The sequence below is a fragment of the Eschrichtius robustus genome, chromosome 16 (genome assembly GCF_028021215.1).
Source record: "Eschrichtius robustus isolate mEscRob2 chromosome 16, mEscRob2.pri, whole genome shotgun sequence".
Classification (NCBI taxonomy): domain Eukaryota; kingdom Metazoa; phylum Chordata; class Mammalia; order Artiodactyla; family Eschrichtiidae; genus Eschrichtius; species Eschrichtius robustus.
Window position 1 is genome coordinate 15,290,976 of NC_090839.1, and position 27,871 is coordinate 15,318,846.

Consider the following 27,871-nt stretch of genomic DNA (forward strand, 5'->3'; position numbering starts at 1 on the left):
ATGAAGCTCTGGGCTCTCCTCCTCATCATGCTCACCTGTGAGGTTGTGATGCTTCTGCCCGCGCTGGGAGGCCTCAAGCACAAACCTTTCTGTAGGTGATGGGGCAAGGGAGGAAGGTGCTCTGCCCAGGCCTAGGATGTCTGCCACAACCGATTCAGGGCCTACCTTTCTAGGATCACCCTTTAAAGGACCAGAAACTTCTTTTAAGCGGAGACATCCAAGAAAGATTAGGTTGAATGTTCCCAATCTGGCATCGTTTCAAGCTTCCTCTCCCAGTTCTGAAGCAATAGTGGGTACATCGAGAGGGAATGTAGCTTTTGCCCACATTCCATAAGCTAGCAGGAAACAATATTTGCCAATGTCAGACCACCTTGTGTAGAGGAAACACCAACACAGAACTTCCCTCTGAGCCCATATTTTCAGAATCTCTGTGCCTGATCTGAGTGAGCCTTTGATGAATACCAAAAGGATAATATTTAACGCATTCGTTTAGTTTGAGGGGAAGAATCTTTTAGAATATGAAAAAGTGCAAAAGACAAATAAGGGGTCCTTATGAGTGAAAGTTTGGGGGTCATACGATAAGAAAATGGGATAATGAAGTGACCTCAAGGGAGGATTATGGGCCAGTGAAAGATGTGGCATTTGGGGAGAGGCTGAGTGCTTAGGTGGTATCATCAGGGAAGTGAATAGAAAGAGGAAAAAGTAGGTTCCTATCCTCCCCTGGCTCAGTTTTCCAATCTGAAAATTGGGTATGGCAATTGGAACTAGAAAATATTGCAGACCCTGAAATCTAAAGTTATATGGGAATGGACTTGGTGAGGCGGTGTCATCTGTGATGGGGTTGTCCTAGGTCCCATCTTTAGGGAACTTAGAGAGAACCCAAAGACCTGCAATGCTGTGGGAACATGTGGAAAGAAGGAAGTCATGTCATGTCAGGATGGTCTTCTGTAAAAAAACCACTGGCTGGAATTCACAGAAGGGATTCTCCTCAAAAGCAGAAAAATACTTTGTTGCTTAGAGCTCAGGGCTTTTTAAGCTTGAGAAGGGTCTCTTCTCTAAGTTGTGGGTGGATGGACACTGCCAAATTCTACCGTCTCAATTCCAGCTGAACTAAGAGATATTGACCAGTGCTGGGTACAGCCTCCATCACTAACGTATTGTTTAAAAAGGTGCACTAAAGCAAAGGAATGCTCCTTTCCAAATCATACATGCTGCTGGACCTACTGTGGCGACATCTGCTTGGACAATGAGTGAGTTGTTTGGGGTGGGAAGGTTGGGCCTGGGGATGCTTCCTCACTGCTCCTCACCCTCGTTCAGAAGCTATGGCCTGGAACAGAAGACATAGTCACCTCAATCCTGGTCACAGAAATAGGCAGCATAAGGCAACACCCTCCTGCCTCCACGCCTAAGCTGCCACTCACTGTAAATTAAACCAAGATACCAGCATGGGAACCTCCACATTTCTTTTCACTCTCATTCAATTCCCCCCAAACATCACCCATCAGTTTGTTCATCCCTCCCTTGTCCAAAGTTCCAATTATTGCCTCCTTAGTCTGGCCTCTCCATTGGCCCCCTTATCTCAGCCAAGCCCAAGAAGACCCAGTCTCTACCTGTCTGCTCAATTGGCAAATCTCTTGAGAGAAATTAATTAAAAGTGGGTAACTCCTGGGAATTCCCTGGTGGTCTAGTGGTTAGGACTCTGTGCTCTCACTGCTGAGGGCCTGGGTTCAATCCCTGGTCGGGGAACAAAGATTCCACAAGCTGCGTTGTGTGGCCAAAAAAAAAAAAAAAAGTGGGTAACTCCTGATCTTACAGGAAGAATTCCTGTTCCCATTAACTGTGGCTAAGGGTGCTATTAAGTTTGGGAGTGGATGTCCCCCAGGGTTCCCTGACTCTTTTAACCACTTAACTTTTCTCTTCCAGAGAACCCTTTAAATTCATGCTAAAACCCTAGATTCTAGCTGACCCCCGACTAGTGTGGGCTGGAGGTTGACTGTGTGGTCAAGAAGAGGGCTGCCTTGTTCTCTGTCGGGATACCCACTCGCTCCAGCTCAGGACCTCTTTGTTCTCTCCTTGACCTCTCTATCCTGAGAAGGCTCAAGTCTTTGCCAAATAAACTGATCCACCAACCTGAGGGCTCTGTATTTTTTGGTACCTCATCCCTGTAACTTCATTTCTTTCATTATAATCCCCAACAGCCTCCAAAGTTTTTCCCATCCCATCATGGGCACAGGCACCCAACCCTGCCTTCCAGTTAGAACAATGTATTAGTCAGGTACGCTCATGGCTGTAGCAAAAATACAGAGATTTATAAAAATCTCATGGGGCTAACACAGTAAAAGTTTATCCTTATTCACAATACATTTCCCTGAGGGTGATCAGTGAACAGCCACCCATGTCATGATTCAAGGACCCTGGCTCCTCCCACCTATAGCTCCACTGTCTCCTAGGACCTCTTCTGCATCCAGCCAGTAGCTGGGAGAGGAAAGGTAGCACAGAGGCTCATACAGAAGGGCCAGGCATAGAAGTGGGGTTTACTATTTCTCTCCACATCCTATTTGCCATAATGTAGTCATATGGTCCCACCTATTTGCAAAGAAGACTAAGAAATATAGTCTAGTTTTATGTCCAATAAGAACAGGAAAGGGGATTTGGTGAACACACGGCAGTCTCTGACCTGCCTATTTATGCAAAGCCAGACTCCTTAAGTAAGACCCAGGACCCTGGCCTCCACATCACTCTGTCCCATGGAACAAGCACGCGCTGGTAAGAAGCTGGCATCTACTGTCATTATGGAAAGAGTTCCTGACCTCAAGGCGGGTACTCAGAGCTTCCAGAATGATTCCTCCTTCTGCCAAACCTAGTATCCTCTTATTTCTGCCGGGTCAGTTTTGTCTGCCTGTCAGTTTTACCTGGGTAATATTACTCATATCCTGAGATTTCATGTAATACAAGGCAGGCTTTCCTGCCCATATTGTTTCCCCAAATTACATCTGAATTTCTACCATTTGTCATCAGTATCTTGAAGATCATTTAAAAAATACAACTTCTCCTGGATGAGGGGTACCTACTATATATCCAGGCTTGTGCCTCTTCCTGGTCCAGATGACAAGATATTCTCACTTAGATGGATGAGTCAGTCTAAGTTGATAGCTGAGTCATGCCTATCAATTTACAGCCTGAAGAAAGGCTCAGGAATGTGATATAGCAAAGCCCAAAGCCAGGCAAGAGACTAAGTCCTAGTAGAACACTGGTTAGTGCCTTAGAGCTCAGAATAATGAAAACGGACAATGGCTCAGGGGCTCAGGTAAACATCCTTCACGAGTGGGGCTCCAGGCTCCCCACTATGGAGTGCCACTGGGGATTTCCCTTCACCATTATAGTAGTATTTTACTTTCTCCTGGATTAAAGATCCTGTTTCCAAACCCCACCTCTCTCTCTTTCTTAACAACCTCATTTTGGTAATATATACCCTACAGGGGCTTCCTGAGAGAGGGTACTTGAGAACTAACTAAATAAAGTAAATTTTAAAAATTTGACATTTCATGCCTTCATTCTACCCTTATCTTAATGTATAGTTCGGCTGGTATATCAGTTTGGATTAGTTTCAACTACATGTAACAGCGACAACAAAGAAAATGGTGGCTTAAATAAGAGAGGTTAATTGCTTTTCATGCACTAGATTCAGGATTAGGTATCCAGAACAAGTTTGATAGCACCACAAAGCCATAGCATATCCAGGCTCTTTCTGTCCTTGACGTGAGGCTTCCATTTTCAAGGTCACCTCATGACCCACAAGGACTGAGCAAGATATCAGATATTCCCCTCAACTAAATATAAAATTCAGGCAGATTAAAAAGTTAAATCAGAGGGCTTCCCTGGTGGCGCAGTGGTTAAGAATCTGCCTGCCAATGCAGGGGACACGGGTTCGAGCCCTGGTCTGGGAGGATCCCACATGCCGCGGAGCAACTGGGCCCGTGAGCCACAACTACTGAGCCTGCGCGTCTGGAGCTTGTGCTCCGCAACAAGAGAGGCCGCGACAGTGAGGGGCCCACGTACCGCGATGAAGAGTGGCCCCCACTTGCCACAACTTGAGAAAGCCCACGCACAGAAACGAAGACCCAACACAGCCAAAAATAAATAAATAAATAAATAAATAATTTAAAAAAAAAAAAAAAGCCTATCCCCTCACCCTTTAAAAAAAAAAAAAAAAAGTTAAATCAGAGTAAGAAAACTCAAAGCATAGTAAAACTAGAGGAAAATGGAATAGACTATGCCTTAAAATTTGAGAAAGAAAGACTTCAAGGCCTTAATAATAAAAATGGCATTTGGTGTCACATTTTTGAAATATTAATCATTATTTCAGTTGTTTCAATCATTATTTCTGCAATTCCTTTTTTTTTCATCAAGCCCTCTCACCATGAAACTAGAACGTGGTTTTTGTCAGTAAAATATTTATGTAATAAATAGGTACAAGTTTTTTTTTGGAATTAATGAACTAAATTTTTAAAAATTGAAGTATAGTTGTTTTACAATGTTGTGTTAATTACTGCTGTACAGCAAAGCGATTCAGTTATACATATATATACATTCTTTTTTAAAATATTCTTTTCCATTATGGTTTATCTTTGGATTACAATTTTTAAAATTTGGGAGTTTACAGCTCTCTTTTATGAAAGATAAATGACCCTAGTATCTATCTATATCTAGTTAATGGATAACTGATAACACTTCATTACTTTTCTTCATACTTTTCTGTGTTTTTCAAATGCTAAAATGAAAAATGAAAAAGTTACAAAGAATTCATTTCTGCAATGAGAGGAGTATAAAGTATAAGAGAAGGAAAGTACTTCATGAGACGTCAATGCCCAGCCCGGGAGTGGTGGACAAAAAAGGAGAGGAGGTAGAAACAGATGGGGCAGTGAGACGCCAGTCACATGATCTCCCAACTCCCCACTCTGGAACCCTTCTCTACTCCCTGCAGAACCTGGCCAAAATTCTGGGTCTCCTGCCAGACTCACCTTCAGATGTCCAAGATCAACATTATGAAGTGGTTGGGTCTCCAGTTGCTGACGCTCTCCTACGTGGCAATACTGCCAGTTTCAGGAAGCTGGAAAGAGAGAGTGGATTCTTCCCTTGAATTTCCATCTTACAGTAGGTATTCTGGCTGGGCTTCAAAATGAAGAGTGAGTAGGGAACAAAAGGACCTTTCTAAGTCCAATTGCAGAGAAGAACCAGGGGCTGGTGTGGATAAAAGCATTGGCTCTTTTTTAAAGCCAAAATACCTGAGGGAAGCTGAGTGTTTAGTTCTCAAGCTTGAGGGTCTCCTGTTGCTACAAATAACACATTTTTTTTTTTTTTTAATGTGTGTAGATGGTGTTTTTGTCGGGAGGACACTTAGCAGTGAAAACCTCCATAAAGTCCAGAGCTTAGCTTGAGCTACCAGGAGTTTATATTCTCAGGAGTTCCGAGGATGAGTGGCACACTGGAAAAGGACTATTAATTATTTCTTGAAATATGCCCTGTTTACAGACCTGAATATTTCAGAACATTGGGTATGGAGAGGAGAAATAAAACACATGCTCGATGAAGAGAAATTTGGAACTGCTAGTGTAAAAAAATTGAAATAGTAAAATTGAGGGGAGAATAGTAGGTAATTAACTAGTGATAAAGGTTTCTAGGGAAGGGGGACTTCCCTGGCAGTCCAGTGATTAGGACTCTGCGCTTCCACTGTAGGGGGTGTAGTTTCCATCCCTGGTCAGATCCCGCATAGCTGTGCAAGATGGCCAAAAAAAAAAAAAAAAAAAAGAAAAAGTGTTTCTGGGAAAGAACTAGGTCTAGGTTTGTGGGCCATTTCCGCCAGAGGTGGAACAGTGGAGCTCCAAGGCAGGTTCCTTCCCTGCTCTGGGTCTCTGTTCCTCTCACTCTGTGAAATGAGAGTGGGGCGCTAGAAGATCTCTTGGGACTCTTTGTTCTGAGACTTGGGTTTCAGGACCCAGGCTCTGTGAGTTTATTTTATTTATTTATTTTTAAAAATATTTATTTATTTATTTGATTGCGCCGTGTATTAAGTGCGACAGGCAGGCTTCTTAGTTGTGGCACGTGGGCTCCTTAGTTGTGGCATGCCAACTCTTAGCTGTGACATGCATGTGGGATCTAGTTCCCTGACCAGGGATCGAACCCAGGCCCCCTGCATTGGGAGCGCAGGGTCTTAACCACTGAGCCACCAGGGAAGTCCCTAGGCTCTGTGAGTTTAAATTCCATGGGGGTGACTTCACAGTGGCTGGGTTTGTTGGGGGCGGGGGTGGGAGCAGGATCTTCACACCAGGCACCAAAAAGCCCACCTAGATCCTTGGTCAGGGAGAAGAAGAAGAGAAATCAATGGAGTGGGTCCTGGGTTCTTGGAGGGGCTGCTAAGAGTGAGAGAAACTCTTTTTTCTGGGAGTCAGTGCTCATGTACTCCTTCTAAGTTGAACCAAAGCTGAAACTGAAGCCCTGCAACAAGACTCCCACTAATGAGCAGTGTGCCACCAACTGCAAGTTTCGCACAGTGTCACACTGGTCGTCACTGCTGCAGGGCCTTCTGTGGAGATGTCTGCATGCTTCTCAAGGAAAACGGTAGGATCTAAGAGGCACCTTTTCCTTGCCATTTGGTTCTCAAAGACTGTGGGCTCCCAAGTGGTGGGGAGATGGACAGCAGGAGACTCGGCATCTCCAGTTCCAATGTGCAATGCATCCTGGGCACCCCTGCCTCTTCATCCATCTGAGTCCCCACTGTCCACCTATGCGTCTACCTGATTTATCCAAACTTCAGGAGGTCCGACATTTATGTCTCCTTGCTCATGGTTGACTTAAAATATCCCAGGAGAAGCCTTGTGTGAGCCTTCCCTACACCATAGAACACATCTCTGCCCCTAGGGTTTGGGAGGATCTGTTACGTTTAAAAGAAACACGTTTCTCTGGATTGTGTGACTGCTGAGTACCTACCCCTTCTCTCTTCCAGTGAGCAGCAGTCCGGATCACAAAATCAGCAACACCCTGTCCACTGTTGAGCCCACAAAGCACCAGTGAGAGTCGGAGGATATGTGGGAGGCTTTGCAAGAATGTGCCATGACCTCCAGTAGGGTCATCCTCTTGCCTCAGCTCTGGGTAGGGGAGTGGGTCCAGGGCAATGTCTCTGCCAACGCTCTTCCCTAAGCTATTATGTTATCGGCTTTAATTCCTTGACAAAAAAGCTGTGACAGTAAACCAGACCTCTGTTTCTTCTTCCATAGTCCCCGTTTCGTTCACTGACCGCCCCTGCCCCTCTTTACCCAAGCCCCCAACTCCTGCCTCCCAGTTTGGATCTCCCTGCCTTCTCACCCTTTAGGGGCTTGATGTCCTTAGCCAAGAATTCTGGATTCTACTCTTCTTTGTCCATTGACTGACATCCCTGGGTGTTCTTAAGGCTACAGAAAACACTGTTCCTCTGAGATCCCCATAACTTGGGGCAGCCTTTCTCCCATTATCTCAGACCTGTGATTTAACTAATCCAGGGAATTGTAAAGATGATAGGACCAATGGTCTAGAATGGAAAGGAAATGCCACTGGCATCCTTAGTTCTCTTCCCGGACAATATCTAATGTGTTACTATTATTTATTCAATCATTTGGGATCTACAGGGATATTTTCAAATGTAAATACTCCTAGAAAGAATAAGCAACCTTCAGAGGGTTATAGCCTACTATGTGCCCAAGACGGTGGCAAGGGCCAGTCTACATAAATGGGGGTGTCACTAACTCTATCTGTTGGCATATAACACCAAGAAGGGGTTAAGTCTTATGATCCAAACAGGTAGAAACCAGGATGGGACATAACAAGAAGGAGCCAATGGACAGGCAGTCAGTGCATGAAAGTATAGAAGACAGAGGAGTTGGTATGTGTTGTGGCATCAGGTTTCCTGGAAGAAGAGATGCTTGTTCCTACCTTGAAGGATAGGGAGGAACTGGAATACCTCAAACGATAGTTATTTTTCTTTTTTCTTTTTAACATCTTCATTGGAGTATAATTGCTTTACGATGGTGTGTTAGTTTCTGCTGTATCACAAAGTGAATCAGCTATACGTACACATATATCTCCATATCCCCTCCCTCTTGCGTCTCCCTCCCACCCTCCCTATCCCACCCCTCTAGGTGGTCACAAAGCACCGAGCTGATCTCCCTGTGCTCTGCGGCTGCTTCCCACTAGCTAGCTATTTTACATTTGGTAGTGTTTATATGTCCATGCCATGCTTTCACTTCGTCCCAGTTTGCCCTTCCCCCTCCCTGTGTCCTCTGATAGTTAATTTTCCTTCTCGACCAGATTAAATATAGACTTGGGGGGGGAGGGGAAGGGAACTTGAAGACATGAAAGCTTTGCTACCCTATCCTCCCTCTGCCTCCAATAGCAACAGATGAATGTGCAGAAAATGTTGGATCATGACTTTGGTATTAAGCTCTATGACCCTAGTATTTCTAATTTGCCAACTTTTCCTTTTTGGTCTGTGTTGTTATACCCATAAAACCTGCAGAGAATAAGTATTGTTTGCCAAAATTAGCAAAGGAGAACAAACAGGCACGGACAGGTGACTGAACCTATTCAAATTCACTCAGCAAGTTGATGATGAATGAATATACAGACCCCATTCTCCAAACACCTCCGTACTTGAGTTTCCTGAAATACATCTATGTCAGGGGCCCAAGATGTGCTTCAAGGAAGGGGTCTGGTGGGCAATAAGGTTGGGGAGAGGCACTGTGCAGAAAGAACATTAAGTGAGATGCGTGACGGAGGACAGGTCCTTAGTGTTCTCCTGGGCCAGCAGGGGATGATTGCCTTAGGACAAAAGCAATGAACTGTTCCCTGCTGAACAATTAAAAGAAGAAGCGGTTGAGAAAAATCTCTGGCATCGCTTGGCAGATAGAATACTCTCATTCACCCCCAGGTGTGCTAGGAACACACTGAACCTTTGTACTTGGTTGTCTAGCTTCAAAGCCTGGAGTTAACCCACTCTGGAAGTAGGTGGTGATTGGTATTCAAAGGTGTGGACTGGGAGTCCCCCAGGGGATCTCATTTTGTCTTTGCTGGAAGGATTGGTCCCTAGTAAACTGGCCTGCCATGGCCAGAAGAGTGATTGACCAACTGACAATTTTAACATACTTCTCTCCGTAACTGATAAAATAGGAAGACCCACCTGCTCCCTTACCCCCCAAAATCAGCAAGGATATAGAAAATTTGAACAACATAAATAAAAAAGTGACTAATCAACATATCAAAAAGAAATCAGCATTGCCATGGAATATACTTTCTTTCCCAGAGCACTTGAACATTAAAAATGTCTCAATGAATGTCAATAAATTGAAATCAAACTGACTACAGTGGAAATTCAAACTGACCACTGTGGAAATAAGCTAGAAATAAATAAACTGAAATAACTGGAAGATTATCCGTATGATTAAAAATTAAGCAAGGCAATTCTAAGGAACCATGGGTCAAAATGAAATCATGATAGGAAATAGAAAATATTTTGAACTGAAGAATGAAAATATGACATATCACAACATATGGATACAGAATGATGTCAATAAAATGGTGACATAGGACCCCAGCCTCTGTTCCCCCACAAAGAACAATCATTAGACAGCTTTCCATGAACAAAAACAGCTCTGGGAGAGATCTGGAGTCCACTTAAGAAAACTGAGCAATGCAGAAAACCTGAGAAGGACCGCCTGAGAAGAGAAGGGAACCATAAGTTTGTTTTCTATGTCTGTGAGTCAGTTTCTGTTTTGCAAATAAGTTCATTTTGTAGCATATTTTAGATTCCACATATAAGTGATATCTTACATATAAATATAAATATAACTGAATCACTTTGCTGTACACTAGAAACTAACACAACATTGTAAATCAACTATACTTCAAAAAAAAATAAAAAAAATTTTAAAAAAAGGAGAAAGGAGGATGGCCTACATCATCCCATCCCCCAAGCTGGTATTGCTCAGTACCCAGTACTGAGAGGAAATCTCCCAGCTAGAAAGAGCTCCCCTCCCCAGAAAAGGAAGGGCAGGGTGAGTGACCAACTTCCCTAGCCTTCTGGGACACCTTGTAAAAGTCCAGCTTTGGTTTCACCCCGCCCAGACTGGCAAAGCTGAGACACGTAGAGACAGCTAGAAACAAAGAAGAAAGCAGGGGCTGCCAGTAGCAGCCCCACACTAGGAGTGATCTTGGTGGATGGTGACCTGCTCTGCAGACAAACCTAGCAGACTTCACCCACAAAGAAACCAAAGGCCAGCATATCTGCCACAGACCCCTGCAGGTTTCACTAGCTTTTGCCACACAGGTATTACATACACTGACACCGGCCACTTGAGTCCCTCCCCACTCCTTATCCCCTTTGTCCCCAGTGGAGGCCAGAAACTGCACTAGTATCTAGCCCAGGCCTCTGTAGCTTCACAACTGCAAGATGCCAACCTCGACCCCCGTGGTTGACCCCTCATTGCAGTGCGCATGCTCCGGGCTGGCCCCTCCAGCTGTGCACTTGCATGCCGCTGGTCTGATGCCCATCAAGGGCCTCCACTGCAGTGTGCACAACCCAGGGGACGCAGTGAAGCCATGGGGGAACACACCTGACAGCCAGGGCCCCTGCAGCTGCTTGTGGTCGTAGATCAAGCTCTATCTTCAGTCACTGACTTGCACCACTGCACCCATCTGCAGATGGCCCCTCCAGCTGTGCAACTGCACACCCCCCAGCCCGACCGTTATTACCGGCTCCCACTGCCATGTGCCCATGGCAATACCCAGCAGCTGTGGTAGTGCATGCCAACAGCCACGATCCCTGTAGCTGCCAGTGAGCCCATAGTTGATCCCAGACCTTGCTGCATGCTCTGGCTCCCACCACTATGTGTGTGTCTGCCACCAGCCACTGCCTCTATACAAGCACCTGCACCTGGCCCCTGAAGCCAAGTGTATGCACATCACTGGCTCTGGCCATCACCACTGCTTGCCCTGGTCCCTATGTGCTGGACCTGGAGGTGCTGCTGAGGACTCCAATAGCCTTTGCAGCCACTGCAGACCCCTGCTGTGCTTGCCAAGGACCACACTGCAGACCCCTGCTGTGCTTGCCAAGGACCACACTGCAGCCCCCTGCTGTGCTTGCCAAGGACCACACTGCAGCCCCCTGCTGTGCTTGCCAAGGACCACACTGTAGCCCCCTGCTGTGCTTGCCAAGGACCACGCAGCTGTTGATGTTGTGAACCCTATCAGCTTGAACCAAAGAAATATCATGCCCTCTCTGGACCTGGTGCCATTACATGCCCTTGCATATGGTACCCTGCACCACTAGACCTGGGGTCACAGCACCCTCAGTCATGACCCTACTTGTGGGTGAAAGTCTTCCTTTACTGAAGTCAGTCAATAAAGTCTGGAATTATTGACTGCTTCTTCAAATGCTCAGATACCTAAGCAAGGCTACAGAGAACATGAAGAATCAGGGAACTGTGACTCCACCAAAGGAAGAGAGTGTAACTCCTGTAAATGGCCCCAAAGAAATGAAAATCCAGGAATTGCCCAACAGAGAATTAAAAATTTTGTTCTAAAGATGCTTGGAGAGCTACAAGAGAATATGGATAAAAAATTTAACAAAATAGGAAAGCAATATAAGAATAAAAGGAGAAGTTCAACAAAGAGATAGAAAAGAAGAAGAAAAAAAAAAGGACCAAACAAATTTTGGAGCTGAAGAATACAATGACAGAATTGGAGAAATGAACCAAGAGCTTCAAAAGCAGAGGTGGCCAAGTGGAAGTTAGCTAGAACACAGATCAACTGAAATTATCCAATCAGAGGAACAAAAAGAAAAAAGAATGAAAAAGAATGAAGAACATTTATAGTATTTATGGGACACAATTAAAAGAAAACATCTATGTATTGTTGGAATCCCGGAAGGAAAAGAGAGGGAGAAAGGGTTAGAAAACTTATGTAAAGAAATGTTGGCTGAGAACTTTGGAAACCTGAGGAGAGATTTGGACAGCTAAGTTCATGAAGCTAAGAAGTCATCCAAATTTCCAATCCAAAATGATCTTCTTGATCACAAAATTATAAACCATTAAAGTTAATGTTCCATTAAATGTAAGATCTCACACACACAAAAAATTGCACACAGTTTAAGAAAACAAGAAAAATGGGGAAAAAAGTCAAGAGAAACAGCAGAGCACACATAAAACAATGACAACATTTGCTCACACCACACACAAAACTAAACTCAAAATAGATTAAAGACCTAAATGCAAGACTTGAAACCATAAAACTCCTAGAAGAGAACATTGGCAGAACACTCTTTGACATAACTCATAACAATGTTTTTTTGGATCTGTGTCCTATGGCAAAAGAAATAGAAACAAAAATAAACAAATGGGACCTAATTAAATATAAAAGCTTTTGCAGAGCAAAGGAAACTAGAGACAAAACAAAAAGACAACCTATGGACTGGGAGAAAATATTTGCAAATGGTATGGCCAACAAGAGGTTAATATCAAAAATAAACAAACAGCTCATACAACTCAGTATCAAACAAACAAACAACCCAATCAAAAATTAGGTAGAAGGCCTGAATAGACATTTTTCCAGAGAAGACATTCAGATGGCCAACAGGCACACAAAAAGATGCTCAGCATTGCTAATTGTTAGAGAAGTGCAGATCAAAACAACAATGAGGTATCAGCTCACACCTGTCAGAATGACTATCATCAAAAAGTCTACAAACCACAAATGTTGGTGAGGATGTGGAGAAAAGGGAAACCTGTGCACTGTTGGTGAGAATGTAAATTGGTGCAGCCACTGTGGAAAATGGTATGGAGGTTTCTCAAAAAAACTAAAAATAGAATTATCATATGATCCAGCAATTCCACTCCTGGGTATATATCTGGAAAAAATGAAAACACTAATTTGAAAAGATACATGCACTTCCAAGTTCATTGTAGTATTATTTACAATTGCCAAGATATGGAAACAACCCATATGTCCATTAACAGATGAATGGATAAGGAAGATGTGGTATATATATATACAATGGAATATTACTCAGCCATAAAAAATGAATGAAATTCTGCCATTTGCAGCAATGTGGATGGACCTAGAGAATATTATACTCAGTGAAATAAGTCAGACAGAGAAAGACAAACACTGTATGATATCACTTATATGTGAAATCTAAAAAAAAAAAAAAAAATCAAACTAGTGAATATAACAAAAAAGAAAAAGACTTACTTGGGGAATTCCCTGGCGATCCAGTGGTTAGGACTTGGCACTTTCACTGTCATGGGCCCAGGCCCAATCCCTGGTCAGGGAACTAAGATCCCGTAAGCTGTGTGGTGCAGCCAAAAAAAAGGATTCACAGATATAAACAACAAACTAGTGGTAACTAATGGGGAGAGGGAAGGGGGAGGGGCAAGATAGGGGTAGGGGGCTAAGAGATACAAACTACTATGTATAAAATAAATAAGCTACAAGAATATATTGTGCAGCACAGGGAATATAGCCAGTAACTATAAATGGAGGATAATCTATAAAAATTTGAATCACTATGTTGTACACGTGAAACTAATATAATATTGTAAATCAACTATACCTCAATTAAAAAAAAGACACATAAATGCCTGGAAAGGTTGAAAGCAAAAAGAAAGAAAAAAGTCTAGGTAATTGCAAACAAAACAAAAAATGGTATAGTTCGATTAATATCAGGCAATAGAAAACTCTAAGATGAATATTTATTTTAGGGATAGAGAGGAGGTCACCATATAATGATAAAAGATTCAGTTCACCAGGAATGCATTTGTATTTACCTAAATCAATAGAATCAGGATATATTAAACAAACACTGATGAAATTGCAGGCATAAATTCAGAAATCTATGGCTGTATTGAGAGCCCTCAACACACCTTTTTCAATTATTGATAGGTTAGAGACAAAAGAATTAGAAAGATTTAAGATATTTAAACCACACTACGGAGATATACAGTGCTCTGCACTCCACCCTTAGAGACTGCCCTTCCTCAGTATCAGAATGTAGATCACTGAGTAGGAGTTATTTAGAAGGTTAGGTCTTTGGAAGAGACATCTATGTACTCTGCCTGAACTTAGGGCAAGGTGTATTGAAGAGACCCACAGAGCTAATTGTCCTCCTCACGGTCTTCTGCTCAGGGACCGAGGCTCAAGGAACGTTCCTGGTTGAGTAGCCATGCAGGAGACACACCACGCCATTGGGTTGAGGAATATGTGAACAAGGAACTCTCAGCCATGGAAACAGGGCTGGGTTTGCTCCCAGTAGGGAAGCAATAGCATAGTGGGACGTAGTGGAGTCTTAGTGGGGCCTTTACCTGTAGTTCCAAAGATTGTAACCTGGAAATTCACATGTTCCCCCAGCTCCTGGACATCTGTAGACCTTTTGATTGCAAAATGCTCCTCAGTTTACTGCCAAGAGCAATCTCTGCCACGAGGGGAAGCTGGGCAAAGAGGTAGGTTCAATGATGGGGCTCTGGGGCAACTCCTGACCAACCAGGCTCAGGAACCAAGGATTGCACTGGGTTTGAAACTGTCCTAAGGAAAGCTGGGAAATAGCAGAAATCTCCCTGCCATCATTCTGGGTGACTTAGATTCTTAGTGTCCCAGAAATTTAAGCTAATTACTTTAATCTCTTAAAATGTCTTGCAGTCTTACCACTATGCATCTTTAGAATGATTAAAATTAAAACATTTACATTAACATATATACACTACTATATATAAAATAGATAACCAACAAGGACCTACTATATAGAATAGGGAAGTATACTCAATGTTTTGTGTTAACCGATATATATATAACATATATATATATATATGTATAACTGAATCACTGTGCTGTACACCTGAAACTAACATGACATTGTAAATCAACTATACTTCAATAAAAAAAAATTTTTACAATACTAAGTGCTAGCAAGTACGTGGAACAAGTGGAACTCTCATCCACTACCAGTGGAAATGCAAAACGGTACAGCCACTTTGGAAAACAGCTTGGCAGTTTCTTATAAACATATACTTGTCATATAACCCAGCAATCCCACTCACTGGTATTTACCCAAGAGAAACGCTAGCTGATGTGCATGCAAAAACCTGTATGCAAATGTTTGTAGGGGGTTTATTCATAATCACCCACACTGGAAAAAACCCAAATGTCCTTTAACCAGTGAATGGATAAACAACCTGTGGGACATCCATATAAAGGACTATGACTCAGCAATAAAATGGTACAAACAACACACCACAACACGAATGAATCTCAAATGCATTACGCAAACATGCTGTAAATATTAATATTTTAAAAAATCTGCTACATAACTTTAACAAATGGACCAAAACACCATACTAATTTGATACCCACCATCATTCATTTAAAAAATATGTGAAAAGCACTTGAACAGTTGGAAAATTTAAAACACTTTTTCTTCTCCTTCAACTGCTATTTCCATTCCTCTTACCCCACAGGCTTTTAACCTGATGAAATACAATCTTATGCTCAAAAGCCTTTTATTCATGACCTTTTCACACTGCTATGCAATAAGAACATGAGTATAAATTAAAATTTAATTTTTTCATTTACTGTGACCGTAAGACCTTAGGAATAAAATGTTTTCTTCTGGATTGATTTTTCATTCCATTCGTTATTTAAATAACATAATAATAATGAATGTATAAATAAATACATTGAAACTACAGATAAATAAAAAAATTTATTGATAAACAAAATTCCTTAGGTAATGCATCCCTTAATGAAACGTAAGTACAGGGAAACAAAAGGAGTTTTAAGTATGTCGCTTGGTGCTTTGAACCTCTAGCAAGTAGCCAAAAATCACATAATACTGCATAATCAAAAATTATTTAATGATCTAATTGAATATTAAGAAACAGTTTGATTAACCCCTCTTTCAATTTTTATTAAGGCATAGAATTTGAAACCTTACACTTGAAAATAATTTGTTTCCTGATAATTAGAATACTGATCACAAACCACAAGTGATTTTCTTAATTTCTGGAAAGTTTACTGGAAAGGCTTTACCAGCATTTACCAAATGATCAAGAATGTTATTGCTTACACCCATTACTCTTTTACTTAGACACCTTATGTAATCTTATACATTCTGTAAATGTTGGAAAGTTTGAATACTATTAACTTGGTAGACTTTGATAACATATATTTCATAAAATGCATTGATCTTATTGCATTCTCTAAATATATTTTAAAAAATCTTTGATGCTACAGATTTAACTCACTATATTTATGGAAAAATGTTAACCAAATCATCTAATTGGAAAATCAGTCCTCAATCAGCCAAATCAGATGACTTTCTCCCATAAAAAGACAGAATTCATTTTTCAGTTGGGATAAATGTTCCAATACACATCCCTGTGGCAACCATCACACTTCTGGATTCTAATTCTCTTGCCCAAGCAAATCCCCCTCCAATGGAAATGGATTTATTCTGTTTTAAAGTTGCCTGATTTAACAAATACAAATACATAATGACCAATTAAATTTGAATGTTAGATAAACAATGAATAATTTTTAGTATAACCACAGTCCTTACATTGCATGGGATATATATATACTAAAAATTATAACTGGACAGCTTGTATTATATTTGGCAATCTTATTAATCTACATCCCTCCCTTTACCCCATCCCAGGAGCTCTGCTTCCTACTAACTGACTACAGGCTAATCTGATCAACTAACTTTCAAGAGTGGTTAATAGGTGTTACTAGGTTAAGTGGTAAAATTTCAAACCAAAAGGGTGACTTGATCATAAGAATTTAAGGCATCATAGGGCTTTTTGCCTAATCTTTTAGGGGAACAGAAGTAATGATATACAGTCTTTGACTAGCAGACTCAAAAGCTAAAAAGGTAATAGGTACCATTTTTTGCATTCACTGTGTTGTTTACTGACTAAAATATATTAAGCACTAATTATATGCCAGTCATCATGCTTTACACAATCGTTCAATTAATTCTCAGGTCTATGAAGTGGGTGTTATTATTATTTCCTTTAAGAAAAACTGAGGCTCAGTGAGGTTAGGTGACTGAGCCAATGGGACCACATAGCTGGTATGTGAGAGATCCTGGAAGTGAACTCAGGTCCAACTCCAAACATGAAATTTTTGACCATTGCATACCACTTCATAAATAATCTTCACGCCATCTTGTCTAACACTCACAATGAGACAAAGCTTCTAGGTAGATTGTATTATTCCCATTTTCTAGATGAGGAAACTGAAGATCTAAGACATAGCTATAGCTACTAGTGACCAAAATCAAGATCCCTGTGTTTGGGGCCATAATTCCCATTACTGAACAGTCCAGGCAGTATTGTAAAATTTGGGGAGGATACAGGGTTAGAATTCTGAAAAAAAAAGGAGGTGATAAATTACCACAGGCCTTTACTTTTAGGCAGCCATATAGTGTGGGTTCAGGAGATCTGGAAAAGATTACCTCTTTCTCAGTGTCTGAAGTTCTCCCAATAATACAGATGCATACTGTGGCATAAAGACTCTCTCTCCTTCTCTCTTCTCACCCCCCTTCCTTTATGTCTTCCTCCCTTTCTTCCTTCCTCCCTCTCTTGCTATTTTTGAAATGCATTTACTCCAAGAGAGGTAATGCAGTAAGACATTATCAGTTCTTCACATTACTAAAAAAATATACGTAAAGGCCAGGAAGAGGCATATAGAAAATGGAGGCTTGAGTGAGTGGGGGGAAGATGTCTGTTTATGTGGTTGTCTGAAAGTATCATAAGCTCCTAGGCTTGGATAACACCAGAAGGAATAAGAGGCAGCCCTTTGTTAACCCAAGGTCATCTGGGATCTTTTTGGCACTTGGGGCACTAAAACCTAATGGGATATGCCCAGGTCCTCCTGAAAATCCCATACCATCAGTTTCTTGTTCAGTGGAGCAAAGAAAAATTCTCACTTAGTGCCTGGGGTTGCCCCAGGAGTGATTGTGGGCAAATCAGCCCTGCAACTCTTCCAGAAAAATCCCTGTGATCCTTCATGTGTGGCCTCTCACCCATGAGCAAGATGATGGGCCAGCATCTGGCTAGATAGCATACAGCACCCCAGCAGAGTGTGGGGCTACTGGGAGGGTCCTGGGACTGAAGATCCTGCCCTACTTGCCACGTGACCTCACATGATGCATCTTGGTTTTCTCATCTACGAACTGAGGAAATTGGTGGATCATTCCTAAGCTTCCTCTGCAGACGCTTGTGTCACTCTCTGGCTTGTGCCTAATCCCTGCCCTCTTCTCACCCCCCTCCACAGGCACCTTCCTCTCCAGAGCTCCACCTTCTCCTGGAGGAATGTCGCTCTCCTGCTGCTTCTCTCCCTCTCTTTGGAGCAGACATCTGCATCGCCAGGCCGCAGAGTCAAACGTGGGTTCATAAAAACTTCAACTGTTCTTTAGGAGGTGTTCTTGGGGACTGAGGATTAGACATGAAGCAAGGACTCGTGTCAGATGAGGCCACTTCTACTGTGGTTTCAGAGAACTAGCCCTACTCACCCACTCTGAGCCCTTCAAGCCTTCCCTGACCTGCTCCCCACCCCACCAAATTATTCCCCGAAAATTTCCTGATATGTGTCTTTTCCAGGTTTAATTTTTGAAAATTCATCAGTCACTAGGCAGGAGACTGAGGACAGAGGACCAGTGAGGAGACTGGTACAGTAGTTAAGGAGAGAGATTGGAGGAGGTCAGGAGCTGACCTGAAGAAGTGGTAGCAAAGAGGGAGAGGAGATGGGATTTGGAGAGAGATTTAGGAGGTAGAATTGACCCAAGTCCATGACTGATAGGATGCTGGGGTGATGGCGAGCGAGGGGAATTAAATCTCAGGGTTCTGATAACAGATTAGAACTGGGGATGCCAAATATCAAGATGGGAACAGAGAGAAGGTGCTGCTTGGGCATGGGGAGATGCCAGCTTTGTTTTATTTTATTATTTTTTTAATTGAAATATAGTCGATTTACAACGTTGTGCCAGTCTCTGCTGTACAGCAAAGTGACTCAGTTATACACAGATATACATTCTTTTTAAATATTCTTTCCCATTATGGTTTATCACAGGATATTGAATATAGTTCCCTCTGCTATACAGTAGGACCTTGTGGTTTATCCATTCTAAATGTAATAGTTTGCATCTACCAACCCCAAACTCCAAGTCCATCCCTCTCCCTCCCCTTCATCCCCTTGGCAACCACAAGTCTGTTCTCTGTGTCTATGAGTCTGTTTCTGTTTTGTAGATAGGTTCATTTGTGCCATATTTTAGATTCCACATATGTGATTAGTTCCATTTTAAACATGTTGGAACAGAGGTGTTTATTAGATGCCCAAATGGTGTTTTCACCAGGCGGTTGGATATAAGTGTCTTTAGCTTGGAAGAGAGGATAGGTCTGGAGGGAGCTATGGGAATCACAGTTGGGATCGTGGGAATGGATGTGATCTCCCGGAAAGTATGAGTCGAGGAATGACAGGAGAGTGCTGACACCATCTCCTCTTCTTAGCTTCAGGCCATCTTTGGAGTGTGCATTAAGGGTAGTAAAATATAGTTGGAAAGCACTAAAATTCTTAGTGGCCAGTCCTCACCAAAGAAGTGGAGCTTCTGGAGTGAGCCATGGATTGGAAGTCCCAGACCTGCCCCCAATTCACTATATTATCCTATTTGACCTCTTTTTTTGTTGTTGTTAACCTATGCAAATAGGAAGTTGATACCAATGATAAATATGGTCTTTTTAAATCTAAACTTCCGTAATTCCAAGGTTCAATAGTATCCAAAAGAATTATGTCTCTCTGGTCAGATTCCACCAGAAAGATGCTAAGTTTAGAGACATGGAGCCACATTAAGCATTGTATCGGCTGTCTGCTGCTGCATAACAAATTACCTGTAGGTCAGAAGTCTGGCAAGATGTGTTGAGGTTCTCTGCTCAGGTTCTCACCAGGCTGAAATTAAGGCGTCCATCACAGCTGCCATTCTCATATGGGACTCAGGGTTCTCCTCCCAGCTCACTGGTTGTCAGCAGAATCACTCCTGGCAGCTGTAGGACTGAGGTTTCCTTACTGGCTGTCAACTTTTAGAGGTCACCCTCATTCCTGGGCAATTTGCCTCCTCCATCTTCAAAGCTATGAATAGCAGGTTGGATTCCTCTTATACTTTGAATCTCTCTGACCTCTTCTTCTCTACCAATCAGAAAAAAATCTTCTTTTTAAAGGACTCAACAGACTGGATCAGGACCTCTCAGATAATCTCTGTGTTTTAAGGTCAACAGACTTAGGGCTTTAACTTTATCACAAAATCCCTTCACAGCAGTATCTAAATTATTCCATAACCAGAGAATGGGAATCTTGGGGGTACAACTTTAGAATTCTGTCTGCTACCAACACTGAAATCGGGAAGCCATGTCCAGACCTAAAAAGGAAGACAGCAAACCCATATCTGCCAAGCTCTTACCAGGTACTGGGCACTGTGACAAGTGCATTATGGGTATCATCTTACTTCTTTTATTTTCCTTCTAGTTTTATTGAGATATAATTGACATACAACACTGGATAAGCATAATGATATGACTTACATACATCATGGCTGAGGCCAGGGCTTCCTGGGGTTAGTGCCGGCTCACTGGTGGGTGGAGCTGGTTCCCAGGGTCTCTGGCTGCAGAGCCCTGGGGTTCTTGGAGTTGTTTTGGCTTGCTGGTGGGTGGGGAAGGGACCCAGGTGGTTTTGGAGCTGATGCCTGCCTACTAGTGGGTGGAACTTCATCCCTGGGTCTCTGGCTGCAGGGTGCTTGGGGTCCCAGGGCTAGTGCTAATTCACTACTGTAGGGGGGCTGGGCCCAGGGCCGTCTGGTGGACAGGGCCACGTCCTGAGTTGGCTGAGGGCTCTGGGGGTCTTAAGGCATCTGGCCTGCTGGTGGATGAGGCTGTATCCTTGCCTGGCTAGCCACTTGGCCTATGGGGTCCCAGTGCTGGTGCCAAAGGGCTGGTGGGCAGAGCTGGGTCCTTGTGCTAATAAACTAGAGGGAGGATTCCAAAATAGTGCTCTCCAGGACCAGTGTGCTTGTGGTAGAACAAGCTCCTAAAAATGGCTGCCCCCAGTGTCTATGTCCCCAGGGTGAGCTCCAGTTGCCTCCTGCCTCTCTGGGAGGCTTTCCAAGATCAGCAGGTGGTTCTAACCTAGGCTCCTTTCAAGCTGCTGCTTCTGCCCTGAGTCCCAGAGCATGGGAGATTTTGTATGAGCCCTTTAACAGTGGAATCTCTATGTCTCACAGCCCTCTGGCTCTCCTGAAAGTTAGCCCCACTGGCCTTCAAAGCCAAACATTCTGGGGCTTTCTTCCTGGTACAGGACTTCTGTGCTGGGGAGCCCAATGAGGGGTCCAGACCCCACACTCCTTGGTGGTAATCTCTGCAATTGCAATTATCCTCCTGTTTGTGGGTTGCCCACCCGGGGGTGTATGTCTTGAGTATATATCTCCACCCCTCCTACCCATCTTATTGTGGTTCCTTCTTTATATCTTTAGTTGTAGAAGATCTTTTCTGCTAGTCTTCTGGTCTTTCTCATCCATAGTTGCTGTGTAAAGAGTTGTAATTTTGGTGTGCCAGTGGGAGGAGGTGAGCTCAGCGTCTTCCTACTCCACCATTTTAATTCTTAGAAACGGACTGTAAGGTAGAGATTATAATTCTCATTTCACAGATGGGAAATTTATAACTCAGACAAAGGAAGAGATTTTCCCCAAGATTATTTAGCTGTTGTGGTGGAGTCAGGCTCCGAAGCCAGAGCTGTCTTATTTATAGTGCTCTTTCCACTCCACCATTTCTTCCCCTTGAGAGATAACTGCAAAGTCATACGGTAGAACTCAGCTTGGTCTTGAGTTCCCAAGGAGTCGAGAACCAAAATCAGGTCTCCTGACTCCTATTTCCACCACTCCTCACTATTTAATTTCCCTTATCAACTAAGATACAGGAGGCAGAGGAATTAGGCATTAAAATAATTAGTTTTAAGAGGAGAAAGGAGCTCCTGAATTTAAGGCAAGGGTCTTGGTCCCTATATAACCCCCTGCCCTGGAATCTGAATGGATGAAGAAGATGTGGTGCATATATACAACGGAACATTACTCAGCCATAAAAAGAATGAAATAATGCCATTTGTGGCAACATGGATGGACCTAGAGATTATCATACTAAGTGAAGTAAGTCAGACAAAGACAAGTATCATATGATATCACTCGTATGTGGAATCTAATTTTTAAAAAGATATTAATGAACTTATTTACAAAACAGAAACACACTGATAGATTTCAAAAACAAACTTATGGTGACCAAGATGCTTTCCCTTTGGTTTTACCTGGGCACAGATTCCTGATTCAGATCTACCGAAATGTGCTAAGAGTGGTGAGGCAGACCTAGTCCCTAAATACAAGCAGAGTGAGAACTGAGAATTGAAGGTAGAGGATAGGGCTGAAAGAATTCCACTATTCACTTTTTTCATGGGTGGAGAAGAGCTGAAACCCTCAAAAGATGTGAATTTGGACATTTCTTTCTTACAGAGAAGCCAGGAGTGTGCCCCCAAGAAAGGCTCACCTGTAGTACTAAAGCCCCAGACTTGTGCAAAACAGATTTCAACTGCGATGAACACCTGAAGTGCTGCTCTTTTGCCTGTGGGAAGAAGTGCATGGATCCATATGAAGGTAGTGGCATGCAGGGTGAGAGCAGGGGTGTCTTGTGAGGTGTCCTACTTCCTGCTCTGTCCAGAATTGGTGGAACGATTCTCTTGAATGGTAGGACAAAGAGGCCAGGGTTCAAGCTTTTCTCCTTCTCTAACGGGACTCCTAACCCTCAAACGCAAACAATGAGTCTAGGCATGGTGGACATCAACTGATACTATTGATGTTAGTCTTCTTTGGTCCAGTGTTCAATCATTCACAGTGATTAATACTTGCTGCACGGTCACTATGTGTCAAGCGAGTATAATTGGCACTGTGGCAAGTATAAACCTCAGTCAACGCAGAGGCTGGGCGTGTTTTCTGATTCTTTGGCCTTCAAGGAGGTTTTGTGGTAACTCAAAGTATCTAATAATAGGGAACTGTGCATTTTATATAGATTCATTCATTCAACGAATAACTATTATCAATGCCCTTTGCCAAAGACCACCAGGAATGGACCTGTCGTTGAACAAGTTGATTTTATTACTTGTTGCCATGAGGGAGAATGTTCACCAAAGACAATGTGAGGCATCTCAGGAAGAAGCTGTTAGGAGGAATCTACTACAGGATTGAGGTTTTTTGTTTTTTTTTTTTAATTAATTAATTAATTAATTAATTTTTGGCTGTGTTGGGTCTTCGCCTCTGTGCGAGGGCTTTCTCCAGTTGCGGCGAGCGGGGGCCACTCTTCATCGCGGTGCACGGGCCTCTCACCGTCGCGGCCTCTCCTGTTGCGGAGCACAGGCTCCAGACGCGCAGGCTCAGTAGTTGTGGCGCACGGGCCTAGTCGCTCCGTGGCACGTGGGATCTTCCCAGACCAGGGCTCGAACCCGTGTCCCCCACATTGGCAGGCGGACTCCCAACCACTGCACCACCAGGGAAGCCCCAGGATTGAGGTTTTGATTGGGTAATTTGGGGGAGGATCTAAGGAAGTGGGGGTTTGCCCTAGATTGGGTGCTGTCAGAAAGTGGGGACAATTCTGTGATTGAGAATCCTAGTGAATCTCATCTATAGAGCGGGCAGGCTAGAATGAGGATAAAGCTGTAATTGGTAGAGAAGCACAAATCACTCATAGGTGTTTGGTATTTTGTGGGTTTTACAGTGATCTATTTTGGTCCCACTATATCATCTCAAAGTGACTTTGTGTGATGTAGATGTCCTGTGAGATTGTTTATGTCCAACAGGAGAACAACATGGCTTAGCTGTGAGCATCAGATCAATTTCCAGACATGAGGGACTGCTCTTTTTCTTTCTCAGTATCTCATTCTTTCCATGTGCCAGGCACTTTGTTAGGCACTTTGGATATAGTTCTTGAACAAGTCTTGTTCTTTCAAAGCTCAGAGCGGTGGAGAAGAAAGATCAGCTCCAAATCATTCTTATATGCTCTTTGTTATGTCCTTTGCAAGGTAGAAATGATGTTCAGAGATGTTATGCAACATACAGTAATCATATGGAGCTAGGACCAGAACTTTTACTGACCATGGCTCTTTCTATGACTTGGATGATAACACCGTGAACCATACAGAAGCTGGGGACCTGACGCCTTCCTTTTTGGCTACCATTTATGTTCTTCCCTCTCTGCTTCCTGCTCTTAGAACCCTGCATGCTACCCTTGGACCGAGGAAAATGTAAGAATACAGTCAAGCACTGGTATTTTCACACCAAAAGGCGTGTATGCAAAGCCTTTAATTATGGAGGCTGCCTTGGGAATGCCAACAACTTTTCCAACAGGGAAGACTGCATGACGGCTTGCTCATCAACTGGTAAGACTCATACCCTTGGCAATCTGCGGGCCTTGTCTAACGAGAAATAGTATACCAGCCCAGTTGTAGACTCAGGCTTTGAGGTTAAACTGCCTTCATTCAAGTCTCTGCTGTGTCATTCACCGGCTGGGTAGTCTTAGATCAGTTGCCTACATTTATGAGTTTCAGTTTTCTTGTCATAAAATGGGGATAATAATAGTATTTACCTAATGGAGTTGTCCCAAAAAGTGAGATAGTGCACATCAACTGTTGATAAACCTTGGCCGATGGGACCTGAGAGTCAGGTCTACCCTTTGGAAACAGGTATTTCCTCATTGCATTGGCCTGCTGAGTATTACCTGAGGACTTACCCAAGAATGAAGCATAGACAGGCCAGCTCTGGAATCCCATGGAATAGGGGTAGAGCATGGAGTAGAGTGGGGTAAAGGTAAAGGCTGTGGACTAATTCCTTAGTATATACAATGGCCATCATCACCACTAATGTTGGGTGACAGTGTGCTACAGAGCTTAGGAGCCAAATGACCTGGATAGAAATCCTACTTTTCCCCCTTACTGCAAATTTCTTCACCTCTTTGAGTTTCAGTTCCCTTCCCTGTAATATTGGAATAATAGCAAATATCTCACTGAGTTGTTGATAGGATTATATATGGCCAAGGACACAAAGATTTGACATGGTGCTGTATAGTTGTGGGGGCTTACTAAATGGTAACAACTGAGATGGTGACCATTGATCTTCAAAATGCAGTATTGTGCGATTTACAAGGCAGCATTAAAATTTTGACCTCAGATTCTGTGAGGCAGGCTGAAAAGTGTAAAGGGAGAGAGGTAAAGTTAGTTGCCCAAGGATTCACAGTGGGTCAGGAGTAGAGCTGGAATTTTAATTCCATGGGCCCAGTGAGCCTGAATGGCCAAGGAAATCCTGTGGTCTGCAATGAGGACTACAAGCTTCCCTTTGTGGAAGGTGGTAAAGAATCATGACGCTGTGGACAAGACCTTGGCCTTCTCTCAGGAGCCAGAAGGAAAAAGAGGTCAGAGAAAAGAGCCTGGGCTGGTTTGCAGGAAATTTAGGTTTGAAGCAAGAATAAGGAAGAGGAGGGGAAGGAGAGGGTGAGGATGAGGGTGAAGGGAGGAGGAGGAGGCGGGGAAGGAAGAGGAGCAGAAGAAGGAAAAAGAGAAAAGAAACACTTGCTGCTGTCATAGAATTTGCAATCAGATGAGGATAAAAGGAGACAGGTACAGAATCCTGAAGAACTGATTTAAATACCATATATGTCCTAGTGACCCACAAAGTTGTATCTCCAGCCCAAATCTGACTCCCACACTCCAGTTGCCTACTCTACACCTCCATCTGGATCTCACGAATACCTCACACTTAGCTTGTCTAAAACTGAACCCCTTGTCTTTGCTCTCCCACCTCTATCCACTCTTCTCCCCATCTTGGTTAGAAAGAACCTGCTCTATCCATTGTTCTCCCCATCTTGGTTAGAAAAAACTTCTGAATTATGCCTCTCTTGCTCAATCAGCATCCTTTATTAAGAAGTCATTTTAGATCTACCTGGCAAAGAGATCCAGAATCTGACCAGTTCTTACCACCTCCACAGCTGTCACCCTAACCTGAGGTGCTATCTTCTTACCTGGATTACTGCAACGGCCTCCTAACAGATCTCCTTGCTTCTGTCCTTCCCTTCTTACAGTCTGTTATGAACACAGTGGCCACAATGATTCTTTCAAAATGTGTCAGGTCATGTCATTCATTCAAAGTAAAGCACATGCCCTAAAATAGCTTACATTGATTTGTGTGGATTTCACATAATTAATCTTATCTTATAGAGAAGGAAACTGAAATCACTCGTTAAGTGGCAGGATGGGGACTTTACTTTGGGGCTTCAAACACCAAGCTTAACTCTCTTTCTACTGCATCTCATGATACGGTGAGGCATTTCATTCCTCCACAGCCTACTAGAGATGGCTGTGGACGGGGTGGAATGACCCATGTCACAGAAAGAGGTACTAGTTTTGAAGAGAAGGAAAACCTATTTGAAGGGTGATGGGAGGGGGTGGGGTTTGAAGGAGCTCACATCGTTCTCGTTTCAGTCAAGGATGGGCAGTGCCCACTCTTCCCTTTCAAGAACCGTATGGAGTGTTCAGCTTCGTGTAAGAGTGACTTCGATTGCCCCCCAAATGAAAAATGTTGTGAATCCATGTGTGGCTTTGATTGTGCCATGGCCTGGACAGGTGAGGACTAGGGTTATACCTTGCAAAGTCTACTGGGCATATGTTAGGAATGCCATGCTGTCCCATGGAGTGGGGGATGCCCCTTAGGTTACCCAGAGGTCTCTTGGGAAACTTTCCCCATTTAAAGCCCAACCACTGCTCTCACGTTGCCCTCTTGACTTTGGGAGACTGTTGTGCTATTCTTCCAAGCCAGTCATGCATGGTATCCTCTTCATTTTTCTCAATGAAAACTTATTTATTCCAAGCCTCATTCTTCAACGACCTACAAGGTGACAATATCCACTTATTCATGCAAAAAAATTCATAACCATTAGGTATAATCCTAATAAGTCCTTATGTCTGCACGGAACTTCATGTAAGGTGTGCTGGGGAAAAGATGGGTAGCAAAATGCTGTTGGGGTAGAAGTGAACTCTCCAGCCTCTAGGGATGCTGTTCATTCCCCCATGCAGTGCTAAGATACTATGGTCTTGTCCCAGGAATTGTCGGTGTTTTGAGGAACAGCATGGTATGGTGGAAGGAGTCAAAGGCTTTTCAACTCACTTCAACTTTCCTACTGGTTTTCTGTGTGACCTTAGGCAACTCACTTCCCCCTATATGGTCCTCAATTTCTACAGTTTATAAAACAAGGAAATTCTTAGTGCTCTCTAATATTCTTGCTTCTGGTACGCTGGGATTAGATTACCCAAATCTATCAATTTTATAGGGGCAGTCAGGGATCCTATCAGATTTTATAAATCAGAGATGGCAAGACTTTTTGATGTTCCTCAAATAATTATTAAAATTATTTATCAAATAGAAAGTTGATACTCTGCCTACTCTCCTCTATTGTTACTCTAAGGGGAAGGATAAGAGGCTTAATCAGAAGAAAACCTTGTTTAGGGTTCCCAAGATTCCCCCAGTTTGTCTCAAACTGTGGTCAAGTATTTCAAGGTCAAGTGTCTTGTTTTACCCCATAAAGTCAAAACAGGTTTCTGCCCACACAAGCCGCCGACATGTTCCAGGATTGAGAAACCCAGGTGCCTGCAGGATGATGATTGCCCATTGACAACGAAGTGCTGTTCACTCTGTGGACTGAAGTGCCTGGAATCCCTAAAATGA

The 27,871-nt window shown here is 43.0% G+C and overlaps 2 protein-coding genes across 2 annotated transcripts; both read left to right on the plus strand.

Moving 5' to 3' along the window:
• On the plus strand, nucleotides 1-1,254 carry WFDC9 (WAP four-disulfide core domain 9). The gene is made up of 2 exons (XM_068524719.1): nucleotides 1-91; nucleotides 1,106-1,254. The coding sequence occupies exons 1-2, from the start codon at nucleotides 1-3 to the stop codon at nucleotides 1,252-1,254; spliced, it is 240 nt and encodes a 79-aa protein (XP_068380820.1).
• A 3,610-nt stretch (nucleotides 1,255-4,864) lies between these two features.
• WFDC8 (WAP four-disulfide core domain 8) lies at nucleotides 4,865-27,871 on the plus strand. Its single transcript, XM_068524720.1, has 7 exons — nucleotides 4,865-5,087; nucleotides 6,471-6,618; nucleotides 18,355-18,464; nucleotides 22,622-22,762; nucleotides 24,370-24,537; nucleotides 26,632-26,772; nucleotides 27,732-27,871. Exons 1-7 carry the CDS (start codon nucleotides 4,865-4,867, stop codon nucleotides 27,869-27,871), a joined length of 1,071 nt encoding a protein of 356 aa, XP_068380821.1.

Coding starts and splice junctions, on each gene's coding strand:
- WFDC9 (XM_068524719.1), top strand. CDS start 1: ATGAAGCTCTGGGCTCTCCTCCTCATCATGCTCACCTGTGAGGTTGTG. Junction 92..1,105: donor CCTCAAGCACAAACCTTTCT/GTAGGTGATGGG, acceptor TCTCAATTCCAG/CTGAACTAAGAGATATTGAC.
- WFDC8 (XM_068524720.1), top strand. CDS start 4,865: ATGCCCAGCCCGGGAGTGGTGGACAAAAAAGGAGAGGAGGTAGAAACA. Junction 22,763..24,369: donor GTGCATGGATCCATATGAAG/GTAGTGGCATGC, acceptor TCCTGCTCTTAG/AACCCTGCATGCTACCCTTG. Junction 24,538..26,631: donor GACGGCTTGCTCATCAACTG/GTAAGACTCATA, acceptor TTCTCGTTTCAG/TCAAGGATGGGCAGTGCCCA.